The sequence below is a fragment of the Ctenopharyngodon idella genome, chromosome 10, assembly GCF_019924925.1.
Source record: "Ctenopharyngodon idella isolate HZGC_01 chromosome 10, HZGC01, whole genome shotgun sequence".
Lineage (NCBI taxonomy): Eukaryota > Metazoa > Chordata > Actinopteri > Cypriniformes > Xenocyprididae > Ctenopharyngodon > Ctenopharyngodon idella.
Window position 1 is genome coordinate 13306392 of NC_067229.1, and position 14698 is coordinate 13321089.

A 14698-nucleotide genomic window follows, 5' to 3' on the forward strand; every position below is an offset into this window, starting at 1 on the left:
CAATACCATTTTACCGTGGTTAAATACAGCGGTATTTCACTTGGAGGAAATGGCCAAGATTCACTGGAGGAACAAACATTAAAATGCCAATTATTTAATTAATGTTGATTTTATAATATCACACATCATATTTTTCGCAGATATGACCCATTAGATATATAGCAGCCTTTGTTTTAGGAAGTGAGTCCTTTGCAAGGGGATCATCATAAATGGGGTCCCTGGCATCAAATAGTCTAAAAACCTTTTTTAACTAAATATGATTTCTTGGGACTTCAGACAGTAACCAAAAGTGACAAAATATCTCAGAATTTCAAAATAAGTGGCAAAAATCCCCCATCCCCCAACTAAAGTCAGATTAAGAGGGGATTATTCTGACATAAGAGTATTTATGTTCATTTTAATTTTTTAACTAGTGTCAGTAAAGTCACCAGGAAAGGTGACTAATCGCTGAAAAATAGGTTTGAGGAAATTGGAGTAGAACATATCATTTGAGCTCTGCAAACACTGGCCTCGAACAACATAACTCAATGAAATCATGGAACACAATGAATACACGTACAGTGTTTGATGGCAAGTTTCGTTATTTTATTACTGAAATTTCCTAACTCTATTGTCCTCACAAGGTATAAATACCCTGAACATCCAATATTGACACATTTCACAGTGAAGACATGTTTTGAGCTTCAGATCGAGTTACCGAGAGAGAGACCAGAGGGGCTTTTTCATAGAGAATCATGTACAGTAGTGAATAACGCCCACTGGAGGGACAGACATATTACATCTACGGGGCCAAGAAAATAAGAAGGTGCAAATTTCACAACAATTTCACAATATATACACCGACTCAAAATCAATTCAAGTTATTTAGAGGTGACATCATCAAAAGGAGATATTGATGTGCTGTTAAAAGTCTACAAATAAGAAGCTTGGGCCAAGAATATTGTTACAGAACATCTGGCACAAAAAACCAAATACAACATACAGCTTGTCAAAAACAAGGTCCAAAATCAAATGACCTCCTCTGGCCCAGAGGAAGACCAGTAGGTATCTGTGCATGGCTGCACTTCAGAAAATGTCTGCTGTCCAGCAGAGGACAAGAGAACATAAGTTATGGCAAAGATGCTGCTGTTCTCAAACGTAATACACAGAGGAACAGATGAGATGAAATTAGTCAAATTTATGTTCTAGCATCACCAGAGGACCCCTGACGAACTTTAGACCTTTTGACCCCTTTGTAATCATCAACCCTAGTGTTAAAACCTTGCTATAAATACAATGAAAACCAGCAGCTTTGAATACAATGCATTTTAACCTGTAAAAATGTCTTTAACTAGATCAGTGACAAACTGATATATCAGACAGACTGATTCAACGAAAAAATATTAGACCATTCTGGCCTGCTTTGAAGTGGTGAAAAAAAACAAAAAAACAATTATTTATATTTATTTATCGAATATACAGCCGGTCAAATATTTGGAATAATTTATATTTTTTAATGTTTTAATGTAAAAGTCTCTTCTGCTCACCAAGGCTGCATTTTATCTTATAAAAATACAGTAAAAACAGCAGCAATATTGCAAAATATTATTACAATTAAAATAACTATTTTCTGTTTTAATATATTTTGAAATGTAATTCATTCCAGTGATCAAAGTTGAATTTTCAGCATCATTACTCCAGTCTTCAGTGTCACATGATCCTTCAGAAATCATTCTAATATGATGATTTGCTGCTCAACAAACATTTCTTTTTCTTATCAATGTTTAAAAAACAGTTTTTGCTGCTTAATATTTTTGTGGAAACTATTTTGAACATTGATACCATTATTAATATTTGAGCACCAATTATAATTGATAATTGAGCAGCAAATCATCATTTCATGATTTCTGAAGGATCATGTGACACTGAAGACTGGAGTAATGATGCTGAAAATTCAGCTTTAACATCACAGGAATAAATTCCATTCAAATAGAAAATAGTTATTTTAAATTGTAATAATAAATCTTTTAAAACCATTAAAAAAAAAATCTCAATTATTCCAGACTTCTAACCGGTAGAAAAAAAACCCCATAAATAATTATTATAATTTTTTGAGTGCAATAATGTAAAATCAGTTTTTAGATATTAAACAAATTGGGCTTTAAAAAAATAATAATAAATTAAAATAATTGAACATTTATGTAAAATCAGAGTACTGGCCATTTCAGTCTCATATCGGTCGATCACTCGACTTCACAATGGTGCATACAATCTTTATTTAACATACAGGTAAGGTTGGATACTCTTATTTATTAAAGGGTTAAAGCGTTACACAATACATTTTTCATTTTTATGTGTTAATGTTATCTATGTTCTATCCCATGCTAATGTATTTTGTATGATAGCGCAAGCTATGGGAAAGTTGGTCTACTCTATTTATCGTGTTTCTTTGTGAGAGTTACGTTTTTCTGCACTTCCGATCAATCCTGAACACACAAAATCCGTGTATCTGCACTATGATGTGGGTGTAAATGTGAACGTGAAAATTCGATAACGTTGGGATCAACAAGTACATGAACAGTGATTCAATACTAGGCGGAAAAATATTGGCGAGCACGTCCTGTGTCAGCTGAACTCCGCTGACTTTCGGTTTCTCCCTCCAGAAAAGCAAGATTACTTCAAATGGCTTTCGTTTCGAAAAGTGCTGGACAGGAGCGGTCGAAGTATGGTGCACTTGGAGGTCGGACGGGGTCAGTGAGGGACCACTTCCTTTATGGAGGCGAGGGCCGAATGGATACGGACATGCAGTCTGTTCTCGAAGTCGTACCCAGTGTAGTTCTCCTGCAAGCAAAGGTAGTCATCAACTGAACTCAATTTACCGACGTATTCAAGATACTAAAGTTGATGACAATTGTGGTCTTACCTTGGCCTGAAGCAGTAATGATCTTCCTTTACTCAGAGTCTTAGGGCAGAAAAGAATTTTAAGTATATTTAGAAATAGAAGAAATACTTAAATATAGTGCCTTCAAATTGAGAATGAAGTGATTCTGAATATCATTTACCTCAGGTTTAGCCAGTAACACGCAGCCCAGCTCATAGCAGGAATATGGCTGCACATAGCTGTTATTCAGACGGCCGTATTCATCCTGTGCTGCCAGCTGGAATGACTAAGAACAAAATGAACCCAAATCAGAATTAAGCACTGTACGTGAGCGGATAAACAAGATTAAACCTGTGCCAGATCAATCTGAAACATGTTTTTAAAGGGTTAGTTCAACCAAAAATGAAAATAATTTCATTACTCACCCTCATGCGGTTCCACACCCGTAAAACCTTCATTCATCTTCGGAACACAACTTAAGATATTTTTGTTGAAATCCGATGGCTCAGTGAGGCCTGCATAGCCAGCAATGACATTTCCTCTCTCAAGATCCATTAATGTACTAAAAACATATTTAAATCAGTTCATGTGAGTACAGTGGTTCGATATTAATATTATAAAGCAACGAGAATATGAAGCAGTATTTTGAAATCGGCAATCACTATATAAGTCGTTATTTTGTTTTTTTGGCGCACCAAAAATATTCTCGTCGCTTTATAATATTAATATTGAACCACTGTACTCACATGAACTGATTTAAATATGTTTTTAGTACATTAATGGATCTTAAAAGAGGAAATGTCATTGCTGGCTATGCAGGCCTCACTGAGCCATCAGATTTCAACAAAAATATCTTAATTTGTGTTCCGAAGATGAACGAAGGTCTTACGGGTGTGGAACGGCATGAGGGTAAATAATAAATGACATTATTTTCATTTTTGGGTGAACTAACCCTTTAAGGTGCCATCTTCTGCATTTTGTAACATTTGTCCCCTGAAATCTATTTGTAAACTGTTTTTGGGTACCAAGAAACTATTTTAAGACATTTTCACTGATCCTCAGAATCAAATGTCTGTTCTGTTACTGTACCTTTAAGACTTCTATAGGTAAATGACCTTAGTTTGCATGCACAATGAGTAACAACAAAACTGATGAGACTGAACAAACCTGAACAGCATCTTTAATATTTCCAAGACATTTCTGAATAGCACCAAGAAGCAGGTGTTTTAGGCCCAGACTTGACTGGTCATCCAGCCCCTGTAGCACTAAATACAGCATCAAGATCAGAGTTATAATGAGGGAAGAGAGGCGCTCAGAGCTGACTGACAGGATGCATTTCATCTCGCTGTAAGTCACGGTACTCTTTACCTTGGTTCATAAGCTGGAGTTTGGAGGAAGAGCAGTTTGGAAGAGCTTTCCATAAGTATAGCACCTCCACAACACCCAGAATGCACAGCTCTCGCGTAAGAGGCACTTTCCTCAGTCTCTCTGCCTAGTGAGACAAAAAGCAGAAGAACAGGTTTAGAAATAACTAATAATAAAATAAAAAAAAAAATAAAAAAAATGATTTATACAATACTGACATTATTAATATAAAAATAATTAGTTATGAGTTTAAGTTCTTATATAAGCTAAAACTTGAAAAAAAAAAAAAAAAAAAAAATTATATATATATATATATATACACACACACACACACCAAAAATTAAAAATTCATAAATAAATTCAAAAATATATATGCTTGCATATATGCGTATATATGTAATCGTTGAAAAAAGTTAATAGTAAAAACTTTTTTCAACAATTACATATACGCATATATGCAAGCATATATATTTTTATATATGTGTGTGTATTAGAGAGTGTGAAATGTAATATTTATAAATTATAGTTGTATAGTTATTGTACAAAATAAATTATTAGTAAATACTATATAAAACAAACCAATACATACATAAAATGGTTTATACATTCAATATTTACACACATTATTATATATATATATATATATATATATATATATATATATATATATATATATATATATATATATATATGTGTGTGTGTGTGTGTGTGAAATGTATGTAATATTTATAAATTATAATTATGAGTTTAAGTTTATATATATATGTAAACTAATACTTGAACTGATAACTATAATTGTAACAAAAAAAAAAAAATCAATTATTAGAAAATACTATATAATAATTAAATCAATACATAAAACAGTTTATACATTCAATATTTACACAAGCATATTTAATTTATTATTAATATAAAATAATTATTTGTATATTATAAATTACAATAATTACAAATTGTATATACAATTTATAGTAATTATGAGTTTTTTTATTATGAATTCTGTCATTTTTAACTTAACTAGAATTTTTTTTTATTATTAAAGTTAATAAATTATTGAAAAATGGTTGATATAATAGAAAATAACTCACTCTTTTCAGTGCAAACTGCTCAATCTGATTGTTCTTGCGTTTAAAAAGCTTCTGGACATCTCGAAAAACAGCTTTGGCTCCCTCTAAATCACCAGAAGCCCCCTGACATACTTTGGGTTGAGACGTAAAAGCTTTCATTAAAACAGTTATTTTAAAGAGACGTTTGAAAGAGTTTGACAGAGAACATAATCTGACCTCCAGTGAGGTAAGCATAGTAACACTGCGACCATCGGGATTCATTCTTCAGTCGCTCAAAAGACCTGAAGGCATCTTCAAAGTTCATCTCTATCATGCTGCACCAGCCTGCAAATACAGAACAATACGGAACAATACGTAAAACACTGAATTATTAACACACCCTAATTTAATAAACGACTATACTTTGCAAGCACCGATTCTGTTCCTGCTAAAAAGTAAGATAACTATAAATTTGTACCAATTTCATAGAGGCACACGTGTTGAATCTCTCTTTGGTCTGAGGCGAACTCCAGAGCATCCTGAAATGACGCCAGCGCACTGTTGATTTGGCACTGAAAAAAAAAAAAGAAAAAAGAAAAAAAAAAAAAAAGATATATTATCAAAACGATTAATGGCGATTAATCGCATCTAACATATTATGATTAAATCATAATACATATTATAAATTATTTTAATATTATACTATACTATTATTATAATTAGAATTATGGTAAATAAACATATGTTGACTTGATTTCCTTTTACTTTCACATTTCACAGACCATGTTCCTGTGCTCTGATTTAACTTGTGACACATGAAATACTGTATCATCTTGTATCAAAAGGACATTTGTTTTTCTCTTTGTATTAAAGACGTTTAAAATTAATGGTTGGCTTTGGATGCCTTCCACTGCATCCAGCACACCCACTAAAGGAAAGTAACTGTGGTGGTTGCATAGTAATTAAATATCATGGAAGAATAAACTGCACTATTATTTCAATTATTTAATCATGCCAATCGATTATCAAGCACCAAGCATCTGCTTTGGTGAAACCGCGGTACGAAAGCCCTAAATGCCCACCTCTAATCTCTGCACCCGTCCCTTGAAGAAGATGAAGAGAGATGAGTTTGGGTAGACCATTGCCTTCTTCTGCAGAATGGCTTTAGCCTCAAGGAGCCCGGCGCGTGAGTCGGAGCCGTCCAGGGCAAAGAAGGGCTGCACCACGGTGTGGTACCACAAGAGGGCCAAACTGAGAGAGATAACGTGAGAAAAGTGAAAGTACATATAATAACACAGTTTGGATGTTTATTAGATGTGTTTGCAAATATATTTGGTGTGCACAAACTGCACAAATGCTACAGCAGCATCGATTCTAAAAAAGCTGCATCTATTCATCTGAAGAGCAAATTGGGAGGGTTTTGTGTCCCAGGCTGGATTAAGTATGCTTAAATTCATCTCTATTATTAGAGCTTCTCCGCAATCTGTCAGCCCCTGGCCATGAAAAACCGAGAACAATGCATCGCAGAGAAGTGAAAAAAGGGTTAGGAGCAATTCAGTTCAATGTAGTAGTTCAAGAAAAAAATCTTACATCTTTAAAACAAATCAAAATGAACTAGTTTCTTCAATTTTATGAAAAAAATCTGAATGATGTTTGACTATACAAAATTTGCCATATTTCTAGGGTGTTGTGGATGGTTGCCAGGGTGTTGCTATGTGGAGGCTAGATTATTCTGGGAGGATGTTAGGCCATTTCTAGGGTGTTCTGGGTGGTTGCTAGGTCGCTGATAAGGTGTTATGGATGGTCTTGCTACTAATAATTATAGGATGTTGTGGATGGTTGCCAGGGCGTTGCTATGTGGAGGCTAGATTGTTCTGGAAGGTTGTTAGGCCATTTCTAGGGTGTTCTGGGTGGTTGCCAGGCTGTTGCTAGGTGGTTGATAAGAGGTTATGGATGGCCTTGCTACTAATAATTCTAGGGTGTTGTGTATGGTTGCCAGGGCGTTGCTATGTGGTAGCTAGATTGTTCTGGAAGGTTGTTAGGCCATTTCTAGGGTTTTCTGGGTGGTTGCTAGGTGGTTGATAAGGGGTTATGGATGGCCTTGCTACTAATAATGCTAGGATGCTGTGGATGGTTGCCAGGGTGTTGCTATGTGGAGGCTACATTATTCTGGGAGGATGTTAGGCATTTCTAGGGTGTTCTGGGTGGTTGCTAGGTCGCTGATAAGGTGTTATGGATGGTCTTGCTACTAATAATTCTAGGGTGTTGTAGATGGATAAAAGGGTGTTGCTATGTGGTTGCTAGATTGTTCTGGGTGATTGCTAGGCTGTTGATAGTGTGTTCTGGTTGGTTACTAGGCCATTGATAGGGTGTTCTGGGTGGTTGCTAGGATCTGAATGGTGTTTGACTGTACAAAATTTGTGGATGGTTGCTTCGGCATTGCTGTGTGGTGACTAGATTGATGTGGGTGGTTGCTAGGATCTTCTGGGTGGTTGCTAGGCTGTTGCTAAGGTATTATGGATGGTGGTTGCTTTACTACGGACTTTATGAAAGACCTTCAAATGTAAGTCTGTGGGGGTTTTTCACCCATTTTAAAAGTCTGATGATCAGGGGCTTGAAAATACTGTATTATCTGCTTTTTGATAACATTTTAATTAATTGTTTTCTTGTTCAGTTATTTATTAAAGCCATACTAATGTTCAGTAGTAATGGATCTGTGAGTCTGTGCTAGCATTTCACTTGCACATGCTCAGATGGCCTTTCACTCTAATGCCCTTTATCTCTAATTGTGACCTTTCAGAGCGCATCAATTATGTAACCCCAGTGTGAAACCAGTTCAGCGGTGTGACAGCATGTGTTCACGAATACACATCACCCCACAGCACATCAGGAGCGAGGGATTTTCCTCTGGCATACAATCAAAAAACATTTCAGCAAATGCTAATAAGCAAGCATAAAATCACATCAAAAGCTGGATTGTCATTGTTAAGGTGCGAAAAACACCAAAAAAAAAAATGTTGGCTTACGTGGCGAGAGGTGCTTTCATATCTTTGCTCTCGCTGGCGTATGCTAAGGAGGCAAGACCTTGGTGACGGTCTCCAGGGAAGCCCAGCAGGTTGACGATTTTGAGCAGGTGTGGAGGCACCATCGAAATACACAAGTGAAAGAGCCCATAGCCGAAGCTGACCGAACCCTTCAGGCGATCCAGAACCTCTTCTGTTACCCGGCCGCCACTCTCAGTTGACGTGTTGTGGTTGGCATGATCAGAGGCCAGCGCCCCCTCCTGGTCGGAGGATCGTCTCCGGCAGGTTTCCTGCAGTTGGCTGATGTCACTGTAGCATTTGTTGTACATTTTCCAGGCCTTACGGAGGATCCAGCCTCCTTTGATGTATGCTGAGGGGCGACAGGTCGTTATAACATTAAATGAAAGAAAATGCGTTTACAACTCTAAAACATGGTAATGTTCTACAGCATTATTCAGCCTTTTTAATATTTCTGATGACAAGCTAAATAATTTTAAATAATCCAAATCTGTGTATACTTAAATAAAATTAAAATATATATATAAAATTCTCTTAATATTAAATTAAAGTAAAAATATAAAACTAAAGAAATTCAAATATATACAAGAAAAATTAAAAACAAGTAAAAACAACAAATTATTACTTGAAAATTGTTTATTTATCCTTGTATAACTTGTATAAACAACTCTACACGCTGGCATGCAAGTGACGTTCCAAGCTGGTTTTTAGAATGTAAAACGTAAACATAGAATTCACCTGAGAGTTCCTGTTTGACGAAGGACAGCACGGCGAGATAAACCTGGCAGTCAGCCACGATGATCTGTCTCTGAAGACGATCCACAATCGCCACTCCTGATCTCTGAGAGTCCATCTGGCACAAGATAAAAACCATGAAAATGTGAAGAATGTTAATGTGAAGAATCTAGCAAACAAATTCCATCCGCTCCTGCTGCCACACACCCATACAAACAAACTCACGCTCTTCTTGATTTTGTTGCGGATGGTCTCGATGACGCCGGCGTTGTCACTCTCGCAAAGCTTTTCAGTAGTCCTCAGGTCATCGCTGGCCATCTGCATTTTTTCCTCCTCGAATGTCATCATGGCGTTCTATGATCACACGAATATTAGGTCTGCAGTATTTTACAACATTGCAATATTTCGTTTTTCTGCAGTAATCTTCAACACATGACTTGAGAAGCTATATTTGGAAAGAATGAACTGTTCTAAAACAGGGGTTTTCAAAGTCAAAGACAGTGGGCTGCCCCCCGAATTCAGTTCTCTTTTGCATTTTTTTGTGCTTTTAATAACTCATCATCAAGCACTTCCCAGTCTTCTCATTCATCCATGTTTCTTTGCTGCTTTATGAATATATTTACATACAGATAATCTATATAGAAAAATCTCTATTGATTTACATCGTTATATCGTTCAGCCCTACTCCACGTCCCTCACTAGTTACATTGTTACTTTCCATAACAGGAAGACCTTCATAAAACATGACAAAAAGTGGTAATATCATCAGATGCAAAATACAGAACAGACGGTCCCAACAAAGAGCCTTTTCTTAAAGTCGTGGTGAAACAGAAGCCGTGACAGATCTTTTTTTCTGTAGTGTGACGTACACTACCGGTCAAAAGTGACATGACAGTTCACATCCTGAGGCACCAGCCTAGACATAAGTGGTTGTGACAAGATCTGTTCCTCAACTCTTGAGGAGAAACTCAAGCTGCGTTTGTACAGTATACTGCACAGTAAACACTGAACACCACCTACTACTTTTTTAAAATAGATTGTAAAACAGTATGCATTACACATCAATAAACATTTCGCCTTTTGGGTATTCCATAATATGTAAACTGTATACTATATTCCACTATTCCACACATTACCATTATTACATTAAGGGCAATAAAAAAATAAAAAATAAAAATAAAAAAATAAAATAATAAAATAAAACAAAAAATAAATTTAGGGGGAAAATAAAAACGTAGAATAAAATTTAAAACAATTATTTGCTACACTCATAAACAAAAAATAAAATGAAAAATACAATTTGCCTTAAAAATATAATAAAATAAACAAAATAAAGTAAAAAAGGGGAAAAATATACCTTATAAAACAGACACTTATTTGCTACATTCATAAAATAAATAAAAATTAAATAAAATTTCTCTTCAAAGAAATAAAATATTCGATATAAACGATAAAAAAATATTTGCTATTCTCCTATCAAATATAAACAACAAAATAAAATAAATACAAATAAAATTTCACTTCAGGAAAAAAATATCCTATAAAAATGTAGAATAAATAAATAACATAATTCTGAACATAGTCTCATTTTCTTGTCAGTATTTTACTTCCTTTCCTCTCACTCATATTAATGGCCAGGATGAAACGAGAGCAGCGCTGCAGGAAACGGGACTGCGGTTGGAGTAAGAATGAGAGCATTTGCTGAGTGTGTCATATAACAGAGATAACAGAGATGGACTAGTAACGATGGGTTGATGTCAAACTAATTAAACAAGACAACGACCTTGGGCTGCCCAGTGGATGTTACCACTACAGCTATTCGTTTTGTTATTCTCAGCATGCTTTCTGTTAAACAACAGGCTACTTGCCCCAATAAATACAGGGTTAGCTGTAAAACTAGCTTAGTGGCAGGGCCGGCGCTACCTATAGGCAGAGTAGGCAATTGCCTATGGCCTCGGGCATACCGTAACATCTCCCTGTACGCTAGTCCAACAATCAAGACAGGCAGCAAAATACTAGGCTTTTTGGCCATTGGATATAGATGAATTGTCACTCACCTAAAATGAAACCAATTAATGTCACCGTTTCAAAGTGGGTCCCACCTTCTGAATGTATGAAAAGATAGGGTACGAAAATGCAATTTTTCTGCAGCTTACTAGCATCGAAACGTTCAGGGTCTGCGAAGCGAAAGGCTAAAGTGAAAGGCTGAAGTGCAGCTCGTAATGTAGGAGTGCGAGTTGTCATCATCTATTCAGGAGTGATTGTAATGTATTCTAAAAAAAAATAAAAAAAAAAAAAAAATAAAAAAAAGAGCACTGAAAGAGGATGCTTAATCCACTCATAATTCCAGCTTCAAAAGTCCACTTGCTGTCACGGTGATGGATTACAAATGCGACTTTGCAGTTTTGCATTTTTTGTTTATTGAGTCAACTCACAAAATAAGATAACTTCAACTGTTTGCCTTTTTGAACTATAAAAACAATTGCTCGTTCAGTGGCTGCTCACATTAGCAATGTTTATTTGCTATCTCTCTGTGCTCTCTGAGCTGAGTCTGACCAAAAATTTTAGATATAACAAGATGGTTCCTTCATAATATTACTATAAAAATGTGGGGAAGAAAGTGCAACACATAGTATGGCGGAATAAGTCCCACCTTCTAAATAATTTTATAATCAATCCTCATCCTAATTTTATCATTTTGCAAGTTACAAAACACGCACAGCACTGACTAACTCTGATCAAGGCCGGGTGTTCTCCGATCGATTTTAAACAGACTAGGGACCCGAAGTAATAGATTGGGCCCTGACCCAGCTGACCATTTAAAATATAGACCCAAACCTGTATGGGTCCCGGGTCCTCCGTGAAGACCTCCAACAAAAATTTTGTTTAGGGCCTCCAAATGTCTAGAACCAGCCCTGCTTAGTGACTAATGTTCTAGGCAAGTATGAGCGTAGGTTCAAACCCTAAAAGAAGTTTCAAGAACTGCCGAGTTGCTAGTATCACTTTCAAGCAATTCTGAGCCAAGTGTACTTGAAGTACTAACTACACGACAATAATGTACTAATAACGGAAACACTTTTCTTTTCCGGGATTGGCGAAAATGACTAAAAACGCTGTATTATTCATGCCAGTCCAGTAGATGGCGTTGTCACTTTGTAAACAAACACTTCGCACCTGTAGACTGAACACATAATACACATGCGAACGACGTCACCATTATCGCAAATTTGTGTTTTTGTAGTTTACACAGAGATGATAATGTTTTCAAACACGTTTTTGTTTTCAGGCCGCCAAAACGCTGTTGTAAATGAACGTCCAAAATGCATGAAAAGTTTTACTTTTTAGTTAAAAACAACATTGTGTAAATGACCCCTAAAAGTCATTTAATGGAGTTTACTTACCAAGAAGCTGACGAAACTGGCACCAAAGCTCATCAGAGGACTGTGGGTCCTGCAGACAGAATAGGGAATCATGGAATATGTCAAGCCTTAGGTGATGAAACAACACACTAACAAATTGTAACACGAAATATTTCAGAAAATCAAAAAATATGGAGATTTAAACGTGGTAAGACGCATTATAGAGCTGAGGACAACATATGTTTGTGTTGGCAAAATATTAATTATTAATTAATATTGAATGAATATATTAAATTGAATATTAAATGAATATAATATATAATACACTTTATTATATAATATTGAATATATAAATTGTGGCTGGAATGTGTACAACTTTGTGAATGATGTGTAACTCTGTGCAGAAGATTATATTTCACATTAAACAAGGAATTACTGCATTTAAAGCCAAAGCACTAAGCTTATAATAGCATTAAACCTAATATCCATGATTATCTGTATCCTTAAGAATGTTTTAATAGCAGTTTCTTCTGATACATAAATCCTCAAGCTTCACATATAATTATGTACGTTTCTTCAATTTAACGCATTAACATTTGAATTACTATTAACTATCTACAAATCAGCAACAAGTCAAATAGATACAAAAAAAAAAATAGGCTTTTATCACTCAAAAAGGTGACTCCTATTTTTATCTTTCTAATCACATGTCCATGTGTATATCATCAGTCCATGTTATTGAGCAAGTTTGCGCCCATGCCTAGGGCTACATCAGCTAGGCAAACAGCCATTCATCTATGTACCCATCATTTTATTTATTTGATGTACTCAAAGAGATGTCTATGATCTCACGAGAAGGTCTGGCTGCATTATCCTTATTTTTTCAAAGCGTTAGACGTACAAATCCAATGATTGTTCTTGTGAGACCTATTAAATATGTTTGATAAATTATTCTGTAACATAAAATTAAAATCATAAAACTGTAATAAGCTATTTTAAGTTTTTACTAGTGTTATTTTGGTATCATTTTGATACTATTATAGGTTTTCTGAATATTTTGAATGTTTTTATTTTGGTATTTTTCTGTTTTTATTTTCATTAAAATTCAGTCATTTTGTTGTTTTCTTGTCCATTTTGGTAGATTTTGTCTACGTAGCTTTTATTGATTTTTATTTTAACTTAAGTTATGTTAGTACATCAAGTTAAACTTGTTACATTTTTAATTTAACAAGTTACATATTTATTTTTTTTCAGTTAATATTTACTTTATTTCAAGTAACAATTTATTTGTTTTTACTTTGTTAACTAAGAATATACATTTCTCATATATATATATATATATATATATATATATATATATATATATATGATTTCTCTGAATAATTGTTTAATTGATGATGGTGATGTTTGTTTAATGTTTATTTATAGCTAGAAAGAAATGACACAGATCAATGTTTTCAATTGTACAGAGGCATGTCCCATATTTTGGTCATATAAATAGAAAATGAACAGAAATAAAGACGGGGGGCCAAATAATTTGTCTCCCATTTATGTAAGCAAACAAATCCCATTTTAAAATATAGATCATTATATAATCATAGACGCATATTAATCTTACCTGTATCTCCTGAAGAGTTCGTCGCTTTCTTTGAAGCCATTATTGAGCAGCATATTGATGCCTTGAAACGCCAGCTCGGCGTCATCTATCTGCTCGGCGTTCTCTTCAACCTGCTGCTGCGGGGGATCTGGGCCTGCCATCCTCTCTGTTTACTTCTTTATACGCCAATAAACTCGTTCTGCTGTAAATAAACCGAGGGAAAAAAAACAGTCTAGTTGTTTTGTTCGCAAGCGAAACGTGCCGAATAAACAATCACCACCGATGCGGCGCCGTGCGAAATGAAATGATATGATCCTTACCAATACACAGCAAACCGCTGGTGATATGTCGTCTGGATATAGTTTGATCCCTTCCGTGTCCAATCTACGATGCTAAGATGTTTTAAGATCCGCAATCGTCCCCTCCATCAGGCCGCCGTGAGCTATGAAGCATCAGCTGGTCGTTCGCATATCAGCATCGCGCGTTACGCAATATTAAAGGAGCAACAGAGAGCAGTGACGTTATTGTCCCGTATCCGCTTCTAATTCACCCCACTGAGGTGTTGTAGGTGACTGAACCGATTCTGCTTTAAAACAGAAGCTTGACAGCTTCCTCTACAGTCTATACAGTTACACGCCTTTTGCCTCCAACCAGGAAACGACTAGTTAACCCCTTGCAGTTTCTCTGCCTGGTTT

At 35.4% G+C, this 14698-nt stretch overlaps 1 protein-coding gene across 1 annotated transcript; it reads right to left on the reverse strand.

Moving 5' to 3' along the window:
* Positions 1–563: 563 nt before the first annotated feature.
* ttc39c (tetratricopeptide repeat domain 39C) lies at positions 564–14682 on the reverse strand. The gene is made up of 15 exons (XM_051909935.1): positions 14324–14682; positions 14025–14205; positions 12449–12497; positions 9273–9401; positions 9051–9165; positions 8298–8664; positions 6354–6522; positions 5750–5843; positions 5509–5616; positions 5314–5423; positions 4229–4352; positions 4028–4125; positions 3042–3146; positions 2903–2941; positions 564–2820 (listed from the first exon to the last, which is right to left on the reverse strand). The coding sequence occupies exons 2-15, from the start codon at positions 14162–14164 to the stop codon at positions 2731–2733; spliced, it is 1737 nt and encodes a 578-aa protein (XP_051765895.1). The 5' UTR covers positions 14165–14205; positions 14324–14682; the 3' UTR covers positions 564–2730.
* Positions 14683–14698: the final 16 nt, after the last annotated feature.

What these genes read in the sequence shown, in the direction of transcription:
- ttc39c (XM_051909935.1), bottom strand. Translation starts at nt 14,164, where the DNA reads ATGGCAGGCCCAGATCCCCCGCAGCAGCAGGTTGAAGAGAACGCCGAG. An exon ending in ATATTAAAGATGCTGTTCAG is followed by an intron (nt 3,147 to 4,027) that starts GTTTGTTCAGTC and finishes TTTTGTTCTTAG; the next exon opens with TCATTCCAGCTGGCAGCACA. An exon ending in TGTTACTGGCTAAACCTGAG is followed by an intron (nt 2,942 to 3,041) that starts GTAAATGATATT and finishes TTCTGCCCTAAG; the next exon opens with ACTCTGAGTAAAGGAAGATC.